Source organism: Emydura macquarii, unplaced genomic scaffold, assembly GCF_026122565.2.
Source record: "Emydura macquarii macquarii isolate MOO-44397 ecotype Brisbane River unplaced genomic scaffold, CSIRO-AGI_Emac_v2 contig_2457, whole genome shotgun sequence".
Taxonomy (NCBI): domain Eukaryota; kingdom Metazoa; phylum Chordata; order Testudines; family Chelidae; genus Emydura; species Emydura macquarii.
Window position 1 is genome coordinate 1,557,743 of NW_027132594.1, and position 22,872 is coordinate 1,580,614.

Here is a 22,872-nt window from a genome sequence, read left to right on the forward strand (position 1 = left end):
CACATTTTTCCTTGGCAGGTGGCATGCAGTAACTAAGTGGTTTTCTACCAGTTGCCTATTAAACTTCAAGATTTATAATAGTGATGCGTCTGCTTACTACAACTGATGTGGTTGTCTCAGATACATCATAGAATTGGATTAACACAAGCTGCTGCCTGCGCCTTACAGCAATAGCTAGTTCCTTTTTCTGTCACCTCCATGGATTTACTTCCACTAGCAGTTACTGCTCATGGACAGTGCTGCTTGTGTTGATTAAATGGAACCAAGTTGGACAAAAATATATTTATAAAAAATGTTTAATTATGCACAAAACCACTAAATTGATGACATTTAGATTTTCTATACAAACATCCACATGTATATTAAGCAATAGTGATTGACCAAGTCAACTATTTTCAGCCATCAGCATTCACATTTCTGGCTAGTTATGTGGACAAAAAATAAACTTAAAATTCAAATGCACAGACATCCTCATGGAGGATGCATATTAAATGACTTGTCTAACCCTATATACTATAAAGACTTAACCAATATTGATTCTCCTCTATTCCATGCTTTATGTAGGAAAGGAGGGAAGGCAGTTTTTTGTTTTGTTTTTTTCCCCTCCTGCCCAAAGAAGCCTTTAAAATGTTGGAAATTTGAAATGGATGGTACTTGACTTTGTAACCATCTCACACACACACACATTAATTTAGGAGTCTGTATTTAGGCACCTCTGAGCTGAGGTGTACAAAAATCCTAAATCATAACAATTTGGTGCAGTTGGGTGCCTGTCCTGAGGGGCAAGACTAGAATTGCAGAGATGGTGCTGATCAGTGTCTGGTTTGGTTGAAACCTGCAACACTCCCGCCTCCATCTAAATTACTTAACCTAAGTACATATCTAAGTTCGTAATTCCTATTAAATAGTGAGTTCAATTACTAGTTTGCTTTAAAAAATAGCCAAAGTCTACAAATGCTTCTGTGTGTTCGCAAGCATGCGCTCTGAACCTCTCAACATGTGTTTCCACCTGCAGGTCTTGTGTGAATTCTTGATGTCACAGGGAGGTATTTTAAAATACTGCTGTGACTCATCAATATTTTTCCAGGGTTCCTTTTATTACAAAGATTTTAGTCATGATCTGCTGCACTATCTCCAGGGCAGTTTGAAGATAAATCTTCTGATTCTACAGTATAAAGGAAAATAAGGTTAATATATTCCAGTGAGGGGAAGAAAAGATCCATAATCTTCTAAATCTTATTTAAAAAAAGAGAAGGGTGGGAGTCAGAAAAAAGGTGATGTGCTAATCTACTATTCCACTGTACCACGGTACAAATTCCATTTTTTCCCCAGTTAATTCCAAAGGAGGGTTGTCATTTGAGGTTCAATTCTAATCACATGCATTAAGTGAATAAGAAAAAAACCCAGGTCTTTGCTTCCCTCCCTGCCTAGGAATGTGAGACCCAAAATCTGACGATCCTAGTATAAGGGCAATTAGATCACCAGGCTATTTACTAACTAAAATCATCCCCAGTAATCCTTTGGGCGTTTCCAAAGCAAAACAAATTGGTTTGAAATGACACTATCACTACACAACAGCTTATTCCATTGCAGAAATTTATATAAAAGGGTGTGAGGGGACCCCAAAATTTTCATAGCTCAAGTTGGAAGGAGTGTTTGAGCACAGTTTATTTTAAAAAATTCAGCTTTTCCTGCATGTGAACAGCTCAAAACCAGCTTCATTTTAAAGTCACCAAACTTGCTGCCAAAAGAACTGCTTGCGAGGAATAGTTGCCATGTGTGTTTGAAAATCTTTTCATAAAGGGAGTGAAGCGATGCGAAAAGGCATCTGCATCCTCCCTGCTGCAAAGAGAGTAATATGGGGTGGTGAAGGAGATCAGAGTGCACTCTGGAGGAGAAGGGCTAAGCCAGACTGCTTCATTTGATATAGTTGAAGCAGACCAGCCAGTCTTTCATCCAGATTAGACCCAGATCACAGGCTTCCCTGTTTCCTTCCTCACACCAATCTCTCTTCTGTATCAAAAAGTCTTCATCCCCTCCATATTCTTATACACAAGCAGCGTATTCAACAGGCCATGGACCCGAACACGCTTGCATGTTTATCAGAGCATCCACCAATCACATGCTTTAAGAGAACACTGCCACCAGGAAGCAGGGGTTCTTACAACATACAAGCATTACAAACTGTCTGCTCTGTGTTTATTTGAAGGCTGTGTCTTATTTTCAGGGAAAATAGTAGCCCAGCAATTGGTGGTAATGATATACAGTCGAACCTCAGCCTTACAAACACCTCAAGCTGGAGATTGTGCGCAACTAATGTTTTCAAAATAGAAAAGTGATGTGCAGGAGGTACATGTGGGACTGATGAGGGAGGGGCTCTGAGAGGAGAATGTTACCAATTTGGCCACAACATACTGAGTGAGAGCCCCATATCCACCATTACTGGTTCACTAGTTCTGGAACCCAAGAGAGGAGAAGTGACTGAATCCAAACTATATATACAAAAATTGTCTGTAAGGATATCAGTAGTGGCACTGGTCTCCATGGGAATTTTGCTGGGCTAAAGAATAAATAAGGATTGCAGGATATGGCTCCAAATGCTTAACCAAAGGAAAATTATACCCAAGACAGATTTATTCTTACCCTCATAGGCTGTTCCACACCAGATGCAATACAGATGCTCTTCTCTTAAATAGGCCGTCAGGATTTGTAACTTCTCTAATACCTATAGACACACACATTTTATAGCTTTAAGTAGCAATTACAATTGAACAATCTGAGATGGGCCCCTGTAGTGTAAAATAGGTTTAAACTATTGTCTTCCCTGCTAATAAATAGCTGTTGGTGCTAAAAGGGACTTGGTAAGAGAAGATCATGGGATAGTGCACTGCACAGGGTAACTAATATTATAGCAGAGGTCCCCAAATTGTGGCTGGTGGTGTGCCAATGATCTGTGGAGAGCTAGCTGGTTAAAGGGTGGCTTTTCTTTATTTTCACCTACTGAGTGACTAAAAATATCTTCTTCCAATGGAATGATGTTCCTGATGGGATTTTTCATCGCCCACCTCTGCCACAGACTGAGCTCATTAGACTAACACTGGTTGGTGGGGTCTTGGACATGATTTTCAAAAGTGACTGATTTGAGTGCCCAACGTTTGAGGGCCCTGATTGTTCAGCAGGCAATTAATTACTCAGCACTTTCTGAAAACTAGACCACTCAAGTGTCCAGCTGGGCACAAAAGGGTCGTTTGACTTCTGTATTTGTGGGGGTGGGGCTCAGGCCAGCTCTGTGCAGCAGGGTCTCCACTCCTTGACTCACCTCCCTCAGGAGGCTACCCAGCCTATCTGGGTTGCAGGGTGTGTGAGAGAGAGAAACGCACACAACCAGAAATTATAACCCAAAGGGAGGGGCTAAGCTCAAAAAGTTTAAAAACCACTCAGGGTGCACATGGGGGAAGCTAGGGGTTATGCAGGCGAGGGCTAGGTCTGGGTGCAGGGAGAAGGGTAACTAGGCGTTGTGTGAGGGCAGAGAGTAGCTAGGGGCGGGGGGGCAGATGAGAGGTAGCTCAGGGTGCAGAGAAAGGTAACGGGGGCAGTGTGTAGGGAGGGGGTAGCTAGTGGCTGTGGCCAGGCGGGGGGTAGCTCAGGATGCCCGGACGGAGGTAACTGGGGTCTGTGTGCAGGATGGGGTAGCCCAGGGTACAGCTAGGTGGTTCAGGGTGCAGGAAGCTAGGGTGGTATGCGGGCAGCGAGTAGCTAGGGGCTGTGCAGACAAGGGGTGGCTCAGAGTGCAGATGGTGTAACTAGGGGCTGTGTGCATGCCAGGGTATAGGGAGGGGGTAGCTCAGGGTGCAAGGAGGGGGGACCAAGAGGCCATTTGCAGAGTGGCAGTGGCTCACGGTGTGGGGAGGGGGTTAGCTAGGGGCTGTGTGCAGGCAGGTGGTAGCCTAGGGTGCAGGGAGGGAGTATCTAGGTGCTGTGTGCAGGCAGGGGGTAGTTAAGGGCTCTGTGCAGATGGGGGTAGCTCAGGGTGTAGTGAGTGGGTGATGGGGTTGTGTGCAGATGGGCGTAGCTCAGGGCATAGGGAGGGGGGAGCTAAGGTCTGTGTACATGTGGGGGGTAGCTCAGGGTGCTACCACAGTGGGGGTAGCTCAGACTGTCAGGGGTAGCTAAGGACTTTGTGCAGGCACAGGGTAACTAGGGACTGTGTGCACAGGGGGATAGCTCAGGGTGGAGGGAGGGGGAGTTAGGATCTGTGTTATACGGGGGGTGTAGCTGGGGCTGTGTGCAGGCGGGGGGGGGGGAGCTAGGAGTTGTGTGCAGACAGGTGTTGGTTCTGGGTGCAGGGATGGGGAAGCTAGTGGCTGTATGCAGCCGGGGGGTAGTTCTGGGTGCAGGGAGGGGATAGCTAGGGGCTGTGTGCCAGCAGGGGGTAGCCCAGGATGGAGGGAGAGGTAGGTAGGGGCTGTATGCAGGCAGGGGTGTAGCATGGGGAGGTCCCCCCTCCGTTACTGCTCCCCGGGGGCTCTGCTGGCCACTGAGCCAGGTCCCTCCACCTGAACAGCTCTTACCAGCTTTGCAAACAGTCAAAGGGGGCTGGGAGCTGAGAAGCAGCTGCTGCTTCAGGCACCAGCAGCAGATAGGTGAGCACCATGGCTGCCCCCTCCACAGCAGCAGCTGTCCGGCTCACGCCATGGCCGGCTTCCCTTCTGGCCAAGGGGGCCAGGCCTCAGGGGTGGGGGAAATGGGATGTGTGGAGCTGCCACTGGGGCTGTCCTGCTCTAGTTACAACTCTGCAGTTGGGGGGGGGGCAGTGCCCCCCATGGCCCCCAAAGTCTGCCCATGACTGGGCACCCAAAAATAAGACACCCAAAATCATTACCCCCTCTTGAAAATCTTGGCCCAAAGGTGAGGAACTGTTAACATTACATTTTGCTCTTTTACTCCAAATCAGTAGAAGCATGCTTCATAGTCCACCTATTATTATTGCAAACCACTTTGCAAGACAGAAAAAGAGGCCACTTCTTAGAGCTTTGAAATATATACATACTTACACACATACACATTTCACAAATGACAGCTTCATACTAACTTTTGTTTCAGCACTTACACTTAAGTCTGAATCTTCATCTTCATCCTTTTTTCCCTCCTCTTCATCCTTCTCTTCCTCCTGCTCAGGTTCTATCCAGTACCAAATCTCCTTGGGCACTTCAATACCCTTAAAAATAAAAAAGATCACAAGAGAAGTTCTCTCGGTCTCTATAGGTTTCTCCAGCAGCTGCCCGATGAAAGCAGTTTATAATGGGACAAATACCACTTTATAAAGCTTGTTATAAATTAAGATAGGGAGAGTACAAGTGAAGCTCCTCTCTCTGCCAGGATGCCAGGTAAGAAGCCTCATCTAAGCTACACACCACCGCCAATCTGACAGCCTGACATAAGCGATCAGGAGGCATATAAATAGCAAATGAACAGTGAACCCAAAGATGTAACTTCTATTGCACATGAAGCCTATGGGGCCGTGAGACACAGGGTCTCACAATGCAGCATTTTCCCATGATAGCTACTAGCAAGTTAGCAACAGGTACGGCCCAAGGCCTCTAAGGAGCCCTTTAGTTTGTCCAGCCTCTGCTCCATTGGACATTTGCAGAATTTCCAGATGTACTGCTCCCAAAGGAACAGTACACCTCTACTTGCCAGTTACAACTTGGATCACAGCTCCACTTAACATACAACACGAACTTATACTTTCTCTGTAAACAAATCTATTTAACAAAGATTCAAATGATAGCTAGCAGAAATACTGGAAACAAAGGGTTACAGATAAAATGAAATCATAATACGCATACCAGAGCCTAAACTTAATTATCGACACCCCCCTTTTCTAATTTAGTTTAGCTCACCCCAAAGTCCTTCCAGTGTTTTTCAGCTGAGCCAGGCTGTGATCCTTTTTTTCAATAAGGGAAACACTGTCAACTTACTTTCTAGGTGAAGGATAATTGGGTTACCTCTGCACTCCCAACAATCCACTGTCTTCACTAGTGAATCCCGCACAGCTTGTTTTTTCCTTCTAGAATCTCTCCTTGGGGACTTTTCAGTCACTTGATTAGTATTTTTTTTCAGACTGTAGATCGGTATTCCTTGTGAAGAATACAACACTCAATCTGCATATAGCCACTCAAACAGAAAAGTTTCTTGCTTGAGAGAAACTTGTTCAACACCTTTTGGTGACCAGCTCCAAGTCAGAAACCTTAAGAACATAATTTTCAACATATATATACACGTAACTTCCTACATATTATCCATCCATATATTTCACAATGATTACGATGACCAGTGTGACACAGGCTTTCAGCAGAGACTTTACATGACATCCTTTGGCAAACCAGGATGTAGATACTAGACCCATGGGATCCCTGTAACCCTTATGCACTGTGCCCTCTGCCAGTTGGCCCCAGGAGATCACTGGGTAACACGAGGCATCTCAGCGAGACAAGCATCATAACTCCAGTCTAATAACACCCAATATTTTACAAAACTGTTAAGAAGTGAAATAACATTGCTGCACATGCAGACTGAAGAATTTGCAGCCAACTCTAAAATGTCAACCGTCTTTCCACCCCAAAGCAGTGTATTAGCCTTACCTTTTGTGCGTCTAATTGTTGACAGGCCCTCTGGCTTTTTCTAAGGTCCCCTTCTATCTTACGTTCCTCTTGTTTGCTTTTGAATCTCATTCTGCTCATAAAAAAGTAGCTAGCTATAATCAACAGTCAGAAAACAATTCACATATTATAAACAAGAACTTATTGTAAGTGTGATGGGGTGTCTGCCCCAAACTGACACAAAGGGTTAAAAGCAGCCCTAGGGAGGCTGCGAGGGAGGCAGCTAATAGGAGAGAGTCTGGGAGGAACAGCCAATCAAAGGCCAGCAGACCCATATAAAAGGAGCTGCAGGGCAGACAACCCACTCTCTGCCTGGAGTGCAAGAAGGGAAAGTTGTGCCTCTTGAAGGCTGAGAGACCTGTAGCACCTGACACTGTTACAGTTGGAAGTAGGTTGTAGCAGGCCCTGAGTGTGGGCAAGGAAGGTGCTAGGACTGGGGGAAGTGGCCCAGGAAGACAGCAGCTGGGAGAGGAATTCGAGGCGCAGCAGGAGGCTGTGATCCACAGGGTCCCTGGGTTGGGACCTGGAGTAATAGGTAGGCCCGGCCCATCCTCCCCAGTGGGGAAGTGGCAGAATAAGTTGCTGCAGGCACCATTGAGAAAGTGATGAATGAGGTACTACAGTAGCCACTAAGAAAAGGCTGGACTCTTGAGGAGCCAAGCTTCCCCTGTAAAGGGGGAACATGGATTGTGGCTTGGCTGGAGGGCTGAGTCACAAAGAAGACACGGCTGGTCCTAATAGCTGTGGGAAGGGCCACAGGTGAACTGGGAGAAAGAGTGATGGTGCGCGGACCAGGAACATGGGTGTTGGCTTGCAGCTAATCCTCGGACAACCAGCAGGAGGTGCCAATCTGGCAGCGAGTGGTGTGAATCTGTTGTATATGGTGGAAAATGTGGGCATTTGGTCACCCCTGAGGGAAGGGGACTGAGTGAGAGACTCAGAGACTGTTAGACCACTGCCCCGGATACAAGGGGTGTAAGAAAGGCTATAGAAGAGACACTTGGGGCAAAGAGACAACGGAGAGACCGTTGGCAGAGGCCTTTTTGGCAGAAGGCAGGCAAACCCTCCCAGGCTGGAGTTGCCACCCCCTCAGAATGCGCTTGACGAGCAGCCAAGGGGGATTCAGGCCCTAATGAGGCAGATCCTGCAGAATCAGTGGAGACAGTGGGAGGCATAGAGATACCAGCAGGAATACCTGAGGCAGTTGGCTGAAGAGCAGCACCATTTGCTCAAGATCCTCCAGGAGTTGAGCAGGGGTCAGAGGGCCTGGGACAAGAAGCGAGGCCCCATGGTCAAGAGGCCAGAAGCCCGGGCAGGGCAGTGTTATGCCTGCGGGCTGAGGGGACACTTTGAGAGAAAATGTCCCTATTGGGAAAAGATGAAGTGTAGCCCCAAGGAAAAAGGGCAGGAAAACTCCAAGGTCCCCCTGTGAAAAGAACAGGAAGCGGGGAGTTTGTTTCACCTATCGGGAACCAGGACATGTGAAGAGGCAGTGCCCCTCACAGGCAGTGCCCCTCACAGGCAGAATAGGTGCCCAGGGAAGGGCAGGATCCTGAGGATGAGAAAAGGGATCTGACTCAGGAAAAGGGCAAGGGATCCAGAAAGGACCAAAGGGAGGTGCTAGATACCCAGAGGGGGTGTGCCAAGGTTGTGGAGAAAGCAAAAGGGGCTGAGTGGGTAAAGATGAGAAAGGGGGGAGAGAAGAAAGAGACCCTTAGACATCCAGTTGAAGGATGTGGGGACTGATACAGACACCAAGTGAAGGGAGCTGGGAAAAGGTGTGGTGGGTGAACTGGTAGAACAAGGTCCAGGGCTATGGGAGAAACTGAAAGCCACCGAGCTGGCTTTGCGAAGAGCGCAAGATGAGGCCGAGACACATAGGGAGAAATATAGGGACATCCTGGGAGAAAAAGGATAAATGACTACTCCTGATGGATGACTTGAGGTGGGAGATAGAGTCCCTGTGGTCCCAGCTGTAAAGGAAGCAGTGGAGGTAATACCCCTCCTTGAGGCAATCAATCAGTCTTGAGTGGGAGGGTGTGTGATAGTGCACCTGACCCATACGGGCATTTAAGGGGTTAAAACCAGCACTAGAGAGCCTGCATGGGAGGCAGCCAATAGGAGAGAGACTGGGAGGAGCCCAGCCTTATATGGCAGGCCCTTAGAAAAGGAGCTGCAGGACAGAGCAGAGCAGACACTGCCTGGAGTGCAAGATGGAAAGGCTGCCTCTCTTGCAGGCTGAGAGGCCTGGGGCACCTGAGACAGTGTTACTGCTGGGAGTGGGTTGTAGCAGGCCCTGAGGGCGGGCAAGAAAGGTGCTAGGGCTGGGGGAAGTGGCTCAGGAAGACAGCAGCTGGGAAAGGATTTTGAGGTGCAGCAGGAGACTGTGATCCACAAGGTCCCTGGGCTGGGACCCGAAGGAGTAGGTGGGCCCTGGTTGCCTCTGGGGAAGTGGCAGAATAAATTGCTGCAGGCACTACTGAGATGAATGAGATACTGCAGTAGCCACTAAGGAAAGTGGCTGGACTCTTGAGGAGCCAAACTTCCCCCGGAAGGGGGGAACATGGATTATGGCTTAGCTGGAGGGCCAAGTCACAAAGAAGATGCTGCGGATCCTAATGGCTGCGGGAAGGGCCACAGGCGAACTGAGGAAGAGTGATGGTGTGCAGACCAGTGATGTGGGCATTGGCTTGAAGCTAATCCCCAGACAGCCAGCAGGAGGCGCCAGTCCGGTGGTAAGTGATGCAAATCCATCACAATGATGTAAAGCTAGTTGAGATTTTATACACTCTGTAGTTCGCCACAATATTTGTAATTCTGCTCCTTTGTACAGGCGTACAGTCCTCTGATAGGATAAGAGAAGGCCATTCTAAACAGGACCAAGCGTACGCTTAACAACATCATTATAAAATTATATGAACATTTGTGTCTTCCTTAAGGATGTTACATTTAAATACTTTTTTAAAACAGATTTTGGGTTTAACTTGCACCCCCTAAGAAATGGCAATATTTACATGATTTTTTTCTGTGCGCTGGCATTACTAATGTCCATAGTGATGGGAAACAGAACAGAGAGAATTTATGTATTTTAGTTTTCATGCATCAAACCATTTTTTCTTTTAAAATGATTGGCAATTACCCTCCCGCCAGCCCATTCATTACACAAATGTTATACAGAATCGATAAGACATTTTAAAGATAGTCTAACCTGAGGAAGCCAACATCACTTTAACATAAGAGTGAAACCCTGAACCTTTTTTTACATTACCTGAAAATGTTTACAACAAAACGGAAAATAAATCATTTCACCTAAACTGATCTGCAGCCTGTTCATCTGCTTGTTTTTTCAGATGAATCTTTCTTCGGTAGTTTTCTAGCCTTTCTTCTGCTTTCCGCTTTTTTAATTCTTCATGACCAAGCCCAGCTCTACCTGTTTAAGTTCAAAACACTGTTGTGAGCAGCTGAGAGACTCTGAATTTCAACTAATTAAAAAGTAAGTATTACACACCTGTTTTAATGTTCAGTGGAATAGGCTCAACAATGCCTTCACCTGCGGGGAAAAAAGAGCAGACAGCTTACAAAATCAGGTCTCTCCCCAAATCATAAGCACAGCCTATCCAAGTATACTTAAGATTTTGCCACTGAACAATTAGTTTATGGCCTTTGTTTTTATTAAAAAAAAAAATTGATAAATCTAGCATCAAGGTGCACTGACAATGGACAATAGTTTATCTGTTGAATTGTAGTGTTGCTGTGTGTGATATACAGGCTGCTGCCCTACACACCAAAGAAGGATGGATTAATTTGATAGGCATAACATATTAGAAATTAACAAGAATACATTGCTCCCTTCTGTAGCATCTGTCATGAGAGAATCTTGACACTTTCAACAAAACATTAACTAAGCCTCCCTATGCCCATGAAGAATGTAAACTCTCTCTAAGGAATAACTTACTCATGGAGTGCAACATTTATTGATCCCCTAGTGATTTACTATGGTTTTATCCTAGATGACATTTTTGCTTCACTAGGACTCCATGCAGGAAGACGAAGTGTCTGTGTGCACAAAACCCTTTCCAAAATCAAGCTGTAAATTTGTGCAGATTGAAGTAAGGACTTAAGTTCTTTAAAGTTTAAAAGTTACTGGCTTGGAAGGAACATCAAAATCAAAAGGCTATACCCTGCTACAACTAATAAGATTCTTGTAAGCCATCATCCACATCTGAAATGCCATTCACTTATCAGCAAGTGTTGGAGGCTCAGTGAAATTTGAGTTGCCTGACCACTGTCCTACAGGCCTTGCATAGCTTCAGTTGCTTGCTTGGCTATTCTGACCCCTGTAGCATGACATCTTCCGGTTAGCAGAAATGAATAGGACTATTGAGTAACCTTGCAAATGTCTCAGTTTCTGCATACCACAGCACATAAAATACACAACATGTATGCTTGCAGCTGCACATAAATAATAACAGGAACAAGAAGTTATCTTTGAACGTCTGGGGGTACACTTCTTCATTGCCATGGGGCATATTTTTACACCATCCCTCCTATCACCAAATCTTGTTTTAACAACCCCAATTATCGTAATACAAATAATATAATTAAAAATAAAAACCCAATATAAATTATACATATAATAAATAAAAATGTATAATAAAAGATAAAAAAAATCACTACTTAAACAAAAAAGCGCACTCCAACACCTGACTCCACGGGAGGTGCTGCCAGTCAAACCAGAAAATCTACTGACTCCCTGGTGGGGCCCCTAAAAAAAAAAAGCTGTTCCTGTACACAGCCTTCTAAGTAACTGCTTAGCTCTCCAAATTTAATAAATATTATATACTGTCATTAATTTTAGGCTTTATATTCAACTACTATAGCTATAAAAAACCTTGCACATTAAACCTTATTAATCTGCAAATCAGGTGTACCATGTCTCACTAGTATTCACACTAATCATTAAGTGTCCAGAATCAACAACTGGCGTCCCTGGATGGACTCAATCAGCTGTGAGTGAGACTATCTTTGAGGCATACAGTGCAAAGGTTTCTTTCACTGCGTGTTAGCAGAGTAGCAACCTGTCTGGCACGGTTCTCCTGAAGCTGTATCTGTATTTGCTTCAGGAGGAGGGCATTATGTCCTATACAAGAATGTGTTGAGAATCAGGTGGTCGAGGGATTGCCACTCCCGCCCTCCTTTTGCTAAAACAAGTTTTAAATATGAAAACTTTTGTAAATAGCCAAAAAACATCCACCCATAGTTTAAAGGAGCATTTAAGAGTAAAACAGCATATGCAAACTAAATGCTCCAGTAAGAACAATTCATAAAAACAAAGCCTAATCGTGTATATTAAAAAAAACAAAAAACAAAAACCACTTATCTGCTTTACAGGGGCTCGTTTTAGTATCTAAAACCCTTACTAAAGAGTTAAAAAACTAGCCCCCCCAAAAAAAAAAAAAAAAAAAAAAACCCAAGGAGCTGCATGAACAATTAATAGTATGCCAAAGTCAAGTAAAAAACAAAAAATCAAGTATAAATCTTCAGTGTCCCACTGTCTCACTCAGGCTAATTTGCTCTGTATCTCTCAGTGCAATGCAAAAAACTACAAAAAAAAAAGCTCATATCTAAAAAGCAAAATGTAAAAACGAGCAAGATGCAATACGAGTTGTCCTTAAAACAAACAAAACCCTAAAAGCCAGTCCCATCCAGTTTGTGGGCAGCAGTTGTTTCAGTGTATAGAGCAATTGGCTGCTGCTCAGGGAATTATTGCTGCCATGCAGGCAGACAAAAATTGTAATGATGCAAAAAGTGTTAGTATGCAGGCTTTTGATCTGTCAGCCCTCTGTTATGCAAAGGCTATATAAAATAAAAAGCAATCAAATCAGAGCATAAAATGTCCTTCCCCCCCATGCTCCTCTCTGGCAGATAATAAAACAGCTAGCTAAAAAAATATGCCACGGGCTACTGTAATTATGCCCATAGCTCCTGTAATTATAAAAAAAAAAACAAAAAAAAACTTTAAAACCCCCCAAAAGCCACCATACACACTACCACCAAAATAAATAAAATATTAAAACCTAAGCAAGTACAAACACTAAAAAAAGCTTTCAAAAACATCACCCCTAAGAATGTAGTTGTAGTAAACTGTGCAAACTAGGCAGTGCCTGAGTTACATTATAATAATTATGCCTTGCTCTTAAAGTCTCCCATTAAACACCTTTTTAAAACTTCCCGTAAATATACAAAAAAAACAAACCCCCCCCACAAAAAATACCCTTAAAAAATATTTTTCAAGTAATGAATCCTGGCAAGCACATTATTGTGTTTTCATTTAAAGCAGCAAGCCCTAGGGGAACGCCCTAATGCTTACTTACAAATGTAAAAAAAATCCTATTAAAAAGTCAAAACCTTATAAACACAAACTTTCCAATTTGTTTCATAAAAAAGCTATGTCCGCAAATAAGTTGCTTTAAGTACTCTAAATTTAACAGCTATAACATAAAAGGCACCGTTACAAAAAATTCAGCAAGCTCATTTACTAGTAAGCCAAGCCTTCCCTAACAAACACACACACACACACACACACACAAAAAGCTGCTGCACAAACAAAAAAAGTAGTTGCTCAAATCACCTTTCAAAATCAAAAAAGCAAAAAAAGTAATTTAGTCCCTAAAAAAGTTAACAAAGGGCAAGGCTGAGAGTGAGGCCATGGGAAAATCAATCCCCTGTGCTAAGTACTGTAAAATCAAGCTCTCCAAAATGCCCCTAAAGCTCTAATTAATAGCAAATCAAATTCAGCTAGCTAACCTAATTTATTAAAAAAACCCACATACTCCAGAAAAAAAAGTGTTAATAAAAATCAATAGCCAACCCCACCCCCTGAGGGAAAGCCATCAGAGGCATAAAGGGACTAAGGGTGTCCCCAAAACTCTAATACATGCGGCACCTTTAACATCTAATAAATAAAAACAACCCACTATCTAAATAAATTTTAAACAAAAAGCATTCAAACAGCATATGCTTGTAAATACTAGTACCACTATTTCATTAATTAATAACCACTTAGTTCCTGCTACAATCAAATTAAAAAAACCCCACCAAAAATTTTTTTTTAAAAAATTCCAGTATAAATATCCCCCTCTTGTCCCCTTACCTACACCATTGCGCAACCCCCCCCCCCTCCCAAAAACCCCCACATTTTTAGTTTAGCACATGCTAAAAAGCAGCTATTTTGGGCATAAATTGTATGCTTAAAGTGCAGTCTGTTAATTTAGCTAATTAAATATTTTAAATTAAATTCCTAAAATTATTGTAGCTGTGCACAAAATAGCAGCTCTTAAAGCACCAAAATTGCTCTGTTACATCAAAGCAGTATCCCATAAACGTTGCTAATACAATACAAGCACACCCACAAGCATAAACCAAAAATACATTAAATTGTGGCCAAATAAATGCCTGTGTTCTTATTGTAAAACCTAATCCACCACCCCAAAAGCAGTACAAATACCCCCAAAAAACTAAAAAAATTGTTACCCATGATTGCTTTCTTGCAGCAAACAGTGCTAATAAAAACTAATAGCATAAACAACTCCCCTATATGGTCAGTCAGTAAAGCAAACAAAAAAACCTAGCAGCTTACAGTAAATCATGAAGCTTTAAATACATGTACACCCAAAACAATCGCTGTAATAGACAAATTACCAAAAATAATAGCTGCATTAAATATAAAAACTAGTTTTCAATATTAAATGCATTTTTTGCTATTTCTCTGCATCCCAACTGCTAGTGTTAATTTGTTTTTACCTACAAAACCCGTCAACTCACATTCACCGATGTTCCAAGGAGGCAATACTGCTCCCCCATAATTTGCCATGCCCACATTACATTATAAAGTAAGTGCACAGCACCAATAAATGTTCTCTTGTATAAATAACGTTCTCATTTAAACTGTAACCCAAAAAGTCTAGCTGCTGTTGCTCAATTAAGTAATCTTCCTAACTGAGCAAGCAGGATTCCAAATTAATTTTAAAAAAGCCCAATTATGTCAGCAAAAAATCCAATACCTAAATTCAGTATTAAATCAAATTACCCCTAATCAACAAAAAAATGTGTAAACTGCCAGCACCCCCTTATGTCTCTGCATTGCAATCCTTTTTAAATCTCACAAAATAGCTTCTCAACCATGTAAAAATTTTTGCCTTAAAAGCACAGCCACCATACCAGCCACTAAAAAAACCCCTAAAATTAAAGCCCAAAACAAAATCAAGCCCTATTTAAATCTAAAGCAAGCAATAATCTCCACCCTTGCACTAGCATACCCAAATAACACTAAACCATTTGTGTTGCAATTAGCTTTTATTTTTGGGGGGGAAATGAGCTATTTTAAGCCAAAAAAAAAATCCTCTAGTCAAAAGCCTCCCAAATACTAAAAAAGCCAAAAATCACCTTTACCCCTTAAAAAAATGCTAGCATTAATATAAACCTTGTGGCACTAACAATACCTTACTAGTTCTGCCCCAATTATTTTGCAAACAGCCCACACCCCTCTAAAGTACATAATATATATATTTAAAAGTATCCAACCCTCAATTAACTAAATAAACCATAGCTTTAATAAATAAAAATCCAACCACCTACAGCTTCTAACCAGGCCCGTATGCCCTACTAATTAAAAATACTACATGTAATTCCCTCTCTCTCTCCAATAAAGCCAGCCCTTCCCAATAGAAAACAAATAAAATTTACAAGCGAAAAAAAGATATCACTATACAATTCCTCTATCATGCCATATAATTTAATAAACTGCTAAATAACAAATATAAAAACTAAATATATTATAAATAATTAATACTAATAAAATTTAGAAATCCCACTTTCATTTTATATTTTATTTATAAATAATTATCACACAAATCCACGCCAGCACACACACACACACACACACAATCAAAACATACATTATAAAAAAAAAGTTGTATAGTGTTCTTGCTATTGTTTTACTGTGTGTGTGTGCTGTGCTATACCAATATAAACAAAAAAACCCACAATCTCAAACAAATATTGCAAAACAGTATCCCTGCCCACTACTATGTAACTAAAAAAGCTTTAAAAAACTTAATTTTATAATTTTAAAAAACCTCACAAGTAATGTCACCAAAATACCCCCCAAAACAAACCCATTTTATAAAAAAATATTTTACCCAAAACAATTATTGCAATATTGCTATATTACAATTCATTTATAAAATATCAAAATATTGCAATTATTATAAATTCAACCTATATTAAAAATCACTAATTTAATACAACACATGCTAATACATTCAAACATAATAACCCTGCTTACATACATTCAAAAACAATTAACGATAAATGTAATCATCAAACATAATAAAACTAAATAGGGCAAAAGCTGCCACAAAACACAATTAATAAAAAACCCTACTAAAATAATCCCTCCACTACCACTAAAATTTTAAATCTAGCGTTGCAACCCATTGTGCTCTTATGTATATTACAAATAATTTCTAATAGCTGCAGTAAAACTTTTAATGAACTAAAAAAATCCCTAAAGCAACTCAAGAAACCCCACATACAAATAAAGCAGTGCTCTACAATATACTCTACCAACAAAAAAATGCTCATCATTCAAACCCCAGCTAAAGTGCCTTAAGCCATAGCCAAAAATGTGTATCAAAAAGCCCTCGTGGTGGCCTATCAAACTGTAGTGGCCACCAAAGACGGGAAAGTTGGAGGCCCAGTGCGATTTGAGTTGCCTGACCACTGTTCTACAGGCGTTTCATAGCTTCAGTTGCTTGCTTGGCTATTCTGAGCCCTATAGCATGACATCTTCTGGTTAGCAAAAATTAATAAAACTACTAAGTAACCTTGCAAATGTCTCAGTTTCTGCATACCACAGCATATAACAAAACAAAATGCACAACATGTATACTTACAGCTACACATAAATAATAAAAACAAATTATCCTTAGATGTCTAAAAATACACTTTTTCATTACCAAAAAGTATATTTTTACACCATCCCTCCTATCACCAATTAACAACCCCAATTATCATAATAAAAATAAAATAAAAAATAAAAATATAAATAATTTATATAAAATAAATTAAAAAATAATTTATAAAAAAAATCACTACTCAAACAAAAAAGCGCACTCCATCAATGCCTAACTCCACAAAAAATACTACCAATCAAACCAAAAAATCCACTAACACCCTAACAAAACCCCTAAAAAAAGCCGTTCCTATATACAGCCTTCTAAATAACTACTTAACTCTCCAAATTCAATATATTATAATTAATTTTAAGCTTTATATTAAACTAATAGCTATAAAAAACCTTACACATTAAATCTTATTAGTCTACAAATCAAGTGTACTGTGTCTCACTAATATTCACACTAATCACTAAATTTCCAATATCAACACACGTACTGTTTCTTCCTCCTCCAATTCCCCCATATCCCTCATCCTTTTTATTTCAGAGGTTTTTAAGGGCTCACTTTCACCTTCTATGCTTTTTTCTGCTGTGCCAAGGTGGCAGTTAAGAACTAATTTAACAGACAGGAGTTCCTATAGAGGTATTCAATGAATTCCACCAAAGGTAGGTGGAATGGTATTAGTAACTGATATTATTTTTAAACCCACATTTTGAAAAATGGGTATACATCTAAATTGTAGAAGTTAGCAAACTTACCACTCTTGCCAAGAGCCTGTCCACTTTTGTACCCCATCTTTTGGAGCAAAGCAAAGCCTTTGTTTTCATTTCCTAAAGCACTTTTCAACACAGTGTCACGTCTCTCTCTTTCCTCTTCTTTTAGGCTCTTTTGTCTATTTTTCTGGTTGGCTTCCTTGTGCTTTTCTTCTTTTTTAATAGCTTCCTTCATATGTCTCACCATTGGCAATCCTGGCCTGACATCCTGTCTAAGGAAAACAAATTAACTATTAATATTTCTTTTTTATTAAGAGGCAACAAATGTGTAATGGCAGCATAATCCATTACAATGAAACAGTGGGGATACAGAATCATCTTTGGATAAGCAACCTCTAGTGGCTGATACAGATCACTTGTTACAGTCTCCCAGCAGAATGTCATTTCTCTCCACTGTAATTCTAGTGATAAAACAAAATGTAGCTGCCACTTGAGAACTGGAAGTGACATTAGGACTGGGGAGACCTAAACTGAAAACCTTAAGCTCCGATAGATTTCTTCAAATCTTTGAATCCCTGCACTTCCATTTGAATATCCTATTTTTCAATTGCTTATAAATTATCTTTTTCGCCAAAACTTTTAATTCATACTATTTATTTGTGGGATGAACTTGGATACAATTCATTGTGCTGTTCGAATTATAAATGTGTGACAACATTAAGAAAATAGGTCAATATAGTTTTTGGTTTTGCTCTGTGAAAACCAGGAAAAACTTTATTCTAAAATTTTGGCTGCTTGTAGTCCATGGAAAACACAACTTTGATTTTTCTGATGTATGACTAAATGTCAAATATAATGTGCATTAAACTTCCTTAAAAAGAAATGAAATTTCCTTAACAACTATCTCCCTGCAGCTGAATTTCAGACACGTAATGGAATACCTGAAACCTATTCAATTATTCTAAAAAAGTGTTAAAAGTAGTTTCAGCTTCATTGCTTGTCTCTTAATCCCCCCAGCCTAGTTCTTGGGGCTTTGCCCCATCTTGCAAACACACACATGCTTCATTCAAGTAAACCTTTAAACAGCTGTTAAGAATGCCATTAATTGTATTTATCCTGTAATATAATTGCAAATAGAGACCTAAAGTTTTAACACAGAATCAAAATGGATGTTCTTCCAGCCCAACAAAATTTGTCTCATTCGCTCCTCCTCTGAAATATCAAAGGGGATCCCATGCTACTTAGTGCAAGGGTTTGGTTGCAGCTTACAGAAATGCACTTGCCTATATTATAACTAGCCACTTTAAAAGATTAGCTTTTAAGTAAAGAATCCTTTGAAATAATAAAATATCTGCCTGCAAGACTAATACACAGCTCAGATGGATTATTCCTTCTTTAGGCTCTCAGGCAGAGTTCTATTAGCTGTCAAACCTGCCTCATTTCTACAGCTGTTCCTCAACTTTTCACCATAGCCCCCTATAAATAATTTATATTTGGGAGGAGAAGCATGGTAAATGCAAAAATAAAGTACACAGAGTGAAGAGAGGCTCAATTTTTTTAAGCAATTAGCGATCTGAGGTGCCTCAAATTTTTGGTGCCCAATCTGAGATACCTTAAAGCAGCCGTTCTCCACCGAGGGTCTATGAAGCGGGGCCAGCATTTGACTGGCTGTGGTCCAGGGCAGAAAGCCCAGAGCCTTGAGGCCTGGAGCCCCACGGCTGAAGCCCAGAGCCCCAAGCACTGCCGCCGTGGGGGGCAGGAGCTCAGAGTCCCATGGCTGAAGCCTGGAGCCCTGATGCCTCCAAGGCTAATGCCCAGAGGTGTGAGCCCTGGTGCCTTGTAGGGCAGATCCCCCTCACTCCCTGGCTAAAATCCTGAATCTCCCTGACTCCCTCCGGGCCCAGGAGTTTTTATACAATGTTTTGGTTTTTTTTTTTTTTGGGGGGGGGGGGGGGGGGGACAGGGAGGAAGCTCAGAAAGAAAGGTTGAGAACCCCTGCCTTAAAGGGGCCTCCTGATTTTCAGAATATACTGAGCAACCAACCTCTGAAAACAAGATCCTTTAAAATGTCAAGCTGGGCACCCAAAAATTGAGGCATCCATTTTCACTAGCCACTTTTGAAATATTAGCCCTAAATTTTCATTTTGGCCAAAATACTACTGGCTTTACTCATGTGAATCATTTAATTGAAATAGCCTTGTGACTTGGGTGAGTAATGAAGAGGGTTTAGCCCTGAATGAGATGCTTGGAAAACAACAGTGTAAATGCGCAAAACAATCAGTATTGTTATTGGATGCGGATGTGTATTATCACTTAGGCAAGCTACTTACTGCACATTAATAAAAGCATCAGACATATAGTCTTCTTCATCTTCTTCCATGTTTAATATGCACCCTGTTCAGATCCTCTTACCTATAATGAATGAAAATATTTTATTACACATTTTGCCTTTTTCAAATGAATTGAAATAAGACTGCTTTTGGGCTGAGAAACTCACTGGTTCAGATTTGCTATATTAGTAGAGAGAAGTGCAAAAAAAACCAAAACATTGCCAGACTGAGAGACTGACTGCAGTTTTAACATTGATATTTTGTGACTTACCTGGGATAAAAATTCATTTGTTACCATCCTTGATCTCTTCTCTTAGGGCTGCTCTACACTTGACTTTTTTTGATAAAAGCCAGCTTTTGTTGACAAAACAGTGGATAAAACAGACTGAAATGCTGAATCCCTTGCTATGCCAACATAATAAACCACTTCAACAAGAGGCATAGGACTTATGTCAGCACAGTTAGGGTGACACAATATCAATGTAGACACTGCATCCCTTACATGGGCTGTGGGGCTGTCATTCTTGTCAATTTCACCACTCCCTTGGTAAAAGCCCCTGGGAGAGCTGACCAGCTGGTTGGGGAGCCCAGTGAGAAGCCCAGATGCTTCTCCACCAGCTCCCTGCAGGGAGCCAGGACAGCCTTGTGAATGAGCTATGAAATTGACAAGGCTGCCTGGTGGTCTGCAGAAGCAGGGGGGAGAGGAGAAGCCAGGCCCCTTGGACCCCACTCTTCAGGGGAAAGCCCCAGGTGGCTTCCTCTGGCTCCCAGAGGGGGGTAGGGGGAATTAGCCAGGGCTGGCTCCCAGGGGGTAACAGGGAATGGGGGACAGCCCACTGGCAGCCTGGGAATCTGGGGTTTCCAGCAGGGAGCTGACAGACTTGGCTTTCAGCTTCCCAAACTGCCCCTCTTAGGTCGGTGGAAGAGCTCCTGGTGAGGACACACTTCACAGACCCAAGGAAGGTAGTGTGGACATCAGCTGCAGTGGCTGATAGGTCGACTTACTTTTCTTGTGTACTCAAGGCCTTACTCAGCCCAGTTCTATGGCAGCCTCACCTTTGTGATTACCTAGCAGATGATCCCTCACTCGCTCAAGCCGTAGGAGGCAGGCCTATATTGGGTTACAGACAGCCCTCCAACCTGAAGCAAATACTTACCAGCTACCATACAACAAGAACACTAACCCAGGAACCTATCTCTGCAACAAACCCCGTTGCCAACTCTGCCCGCACATCGACTCTAGTGACACCATCACAGGTCCTAATCACATCAGCCCCACTATCAGGAGCTCATTCACCTGCACATCTACTAATGTAATATGTGCCAGCAATGCCCCTTTGCCATGTACATTGGCCAAACCGGACTGTCACTACGCAAAAGAATAAATGGACATAAAAAATGGTAACATCCATAAACCAGTAGGAGAGCACTTCAATCTCCCAGGACACTGTAGGTGACTTGAAAGTTGCCATACTTCTACAAAAAAACTCCAACAACAGACTTCAGTGAGAAACTGCAGGGCTGGAACTCATCTGCAAACTTGACACAATCAGACTGGGTCTGAATAGGGACTTGGAATGGTTATCTCATTACAAGTAGTAATTGTCACTGTTCACACATTCTCACCTTCCGATCAATGGTTGTGAATAGGCCTCATCTACTCTTACTGAATTGACTTTGTTAGCACTTGCCCTCCCCATTGTTTTTTGTTACCCTTGGAAGTATACATATACCTCCTATCTGTGATTTCCACTTCAAGCATCTGATGAAGTGGGTTGCAGCCCACAAAAGCTTATGCCCGCAGAAATTGGTTAGTCTTTAAGGTGCTACAGGACTCAGGGTTTTTTTTTTTTGTGATTACGATTAGTCAACAGAGTTACCCTTCATTCCCTCAGCTGAAAAATCCATGACTACTTCATCAGTTATTCTGATAATGCATTTATCTAGAGGTAACTTGATCCCTTTTTTCCTTGATCTTCACACCACTGTGTTTTTGGCATTTTCTTCCACAGTTGCCCAAACTGTCTATAACACTAAGTCCTTCTCTTTAATTTTAAATACTTCTTGGACTGAATAAATACCATGACAAATGAGTCTATTTGTATCTTTTGTGAGGTTTTAAACATCCTCAGAGCGCTGCAATTTCTTTAATTTTTTTTTTTTTTTTTTTGCCAGCACTGGCATTCAGGGCACTGAATAATTAGGCATCAGCCAATTCACCTTTTATTTATTCAAATTTAGGCTCCTGTTAATGTTCTCACTTGATGGCCTTTGTTTAGATTGTGTGACTTTAGGTAAAAATCTCAGCTATCAGTGTAGAAACCATGCACAATCACCATGAAGATGACCCATTTGGTAGATCATTTGCCATTCAAGTTCACAATACAAACTGATTTATTTTTATTGGCACATATGCTATAAAATCAAAAGTATCCATCTTAATTTTGAATTCCCTAGAAAACTGCCCTACTCAATTAAATACATTTTTGTACTAAGCCTTGATCCTGCAAATACTTAGGAACGTGCTTAATTTATTACCCTGAGCAGTCCCACTGAAATCAAAATTTACAAAAAGTATCAGGTAAGTTAAATTAAAATTAGAAGTTGGTTCAATTAAAAAAACACCTCATTCATCCTGTCTCAAAGAAAATTACACAAACATTGGTGGGGAGGGAGCTGGAAAAGGGCACTGAGCGGGTTAAATTATTCCATTTTTATCACACAGACCAGACATTTTTGCAGAATTTCAACTGTGAAGATCTAGCAATTACAACCTTGAGCACCCCAAAATCAGATACAGCCAGGGCTGCTGCTGTGCCTCATATCTCAAGAGCTTTCAATCCCCCTTTTATTCCCTGCACCCCAGCCGCCCCTCCCCCAACACCTCCCTGCACCCCTAGCCACCCAACACCCCGCAGCACCCCCCCCCGTGGCACTCACCCGCCCGGCGGTGCTCGCGCTAGCGGCTCTCGGGCGGCGGTTGCTGCGCTGCGCTGCGCACCCTCAGTCTTCGCTTAGACGCTTCCTGGGTCCCTCCCGCGGCTGCGCCTGCGCCTGGCGCCTGCGCCTGACCCGGCCCTTCCTGCCGCCGGCCCGGCTGGTCGGTGTCGCTGCGCTGCGCTACTGTCAGGGGCCGCCGCCCGCGGGTGAGTGCGGCTGGGGGCCGCCCGCTGTCGCCGGGGAGCGGCCCCGCCCTGCCTTGCCCTGA

At 42.1% G+C, this 22,872-nt stretch overlaps 1 protein-coding gene across 2 annotated transcripts; it reads right to left on the bottom strand.

Moving 5' to 3' along the window:
* Positions 1-280: 280 nt before the first annotated feature.
* On the bottom strand, positions 281-22,741 carry GPATCH11 (G-patch domain containing 11). Of its 2 annotated transcripts, XM_067562670.1 has the most exons (9): positions 22,605-22,741; positions 19,665-19,746; positions 17,380-17,606; positions 10,171-10,212; positions 9,972-10,092; positions 6,645-6,735; positions 5,111-5,218; positions 2,644-2,725; positions 281-1,165 (listed from the first exon to the last, which is right to left on the bottom strand). In XM_067562670.1, the coding sequence occupies exons 2-9, from the start codon at positions 19,712-19,714 to the stop codon at positions 1,110-1,112; spliced, it is 777 nt and encodes a 258-aa protein (XP_067418771.1). In that variant the 5' UTR covers positions 19,715-19,746; positions 22,605-22,741; the 3' UTR covers positions 281-1,109. The 2 variants fall into 2 exon arrangements, with proteins under 2 accessions (XP_067418771.1, XP_067418772.1); XM_067562671.1 differs by lacking the exons at positions 17,380-17,606; positions 19,665-19,746; positions 22,605-22,741 and adding an exon at positions 14,487-14,743.
* Between the last annotated feature and the right edge of the window lie 131 nt (positions 22,742-22,872).

Bases quoted from the DNA above. Each gene is read 5' to 3' on its own strand.
- GPATCH11 (XM_067562670.1), bottom strand. From the start codon at position 19,714: ATGGAAGAAGATGAAGAAGACTATATGTCTGATGCTTTTATTAATGTG. The intron at 10,093-10,170 runs GTGTGTAATACT...GAACTTAAACAG, and splicing joins TCCACTGAACATTAAAACAG to GTAGAGCTGGGCTTGGTCAT. The intron at 6,736-9,971 runs GTGAAATGATTT...TTTTATGAGCAG, and splicing joins CAGGCTGCAGATCAGTTTAG to AATGAGATTCAAAAGCAAAC.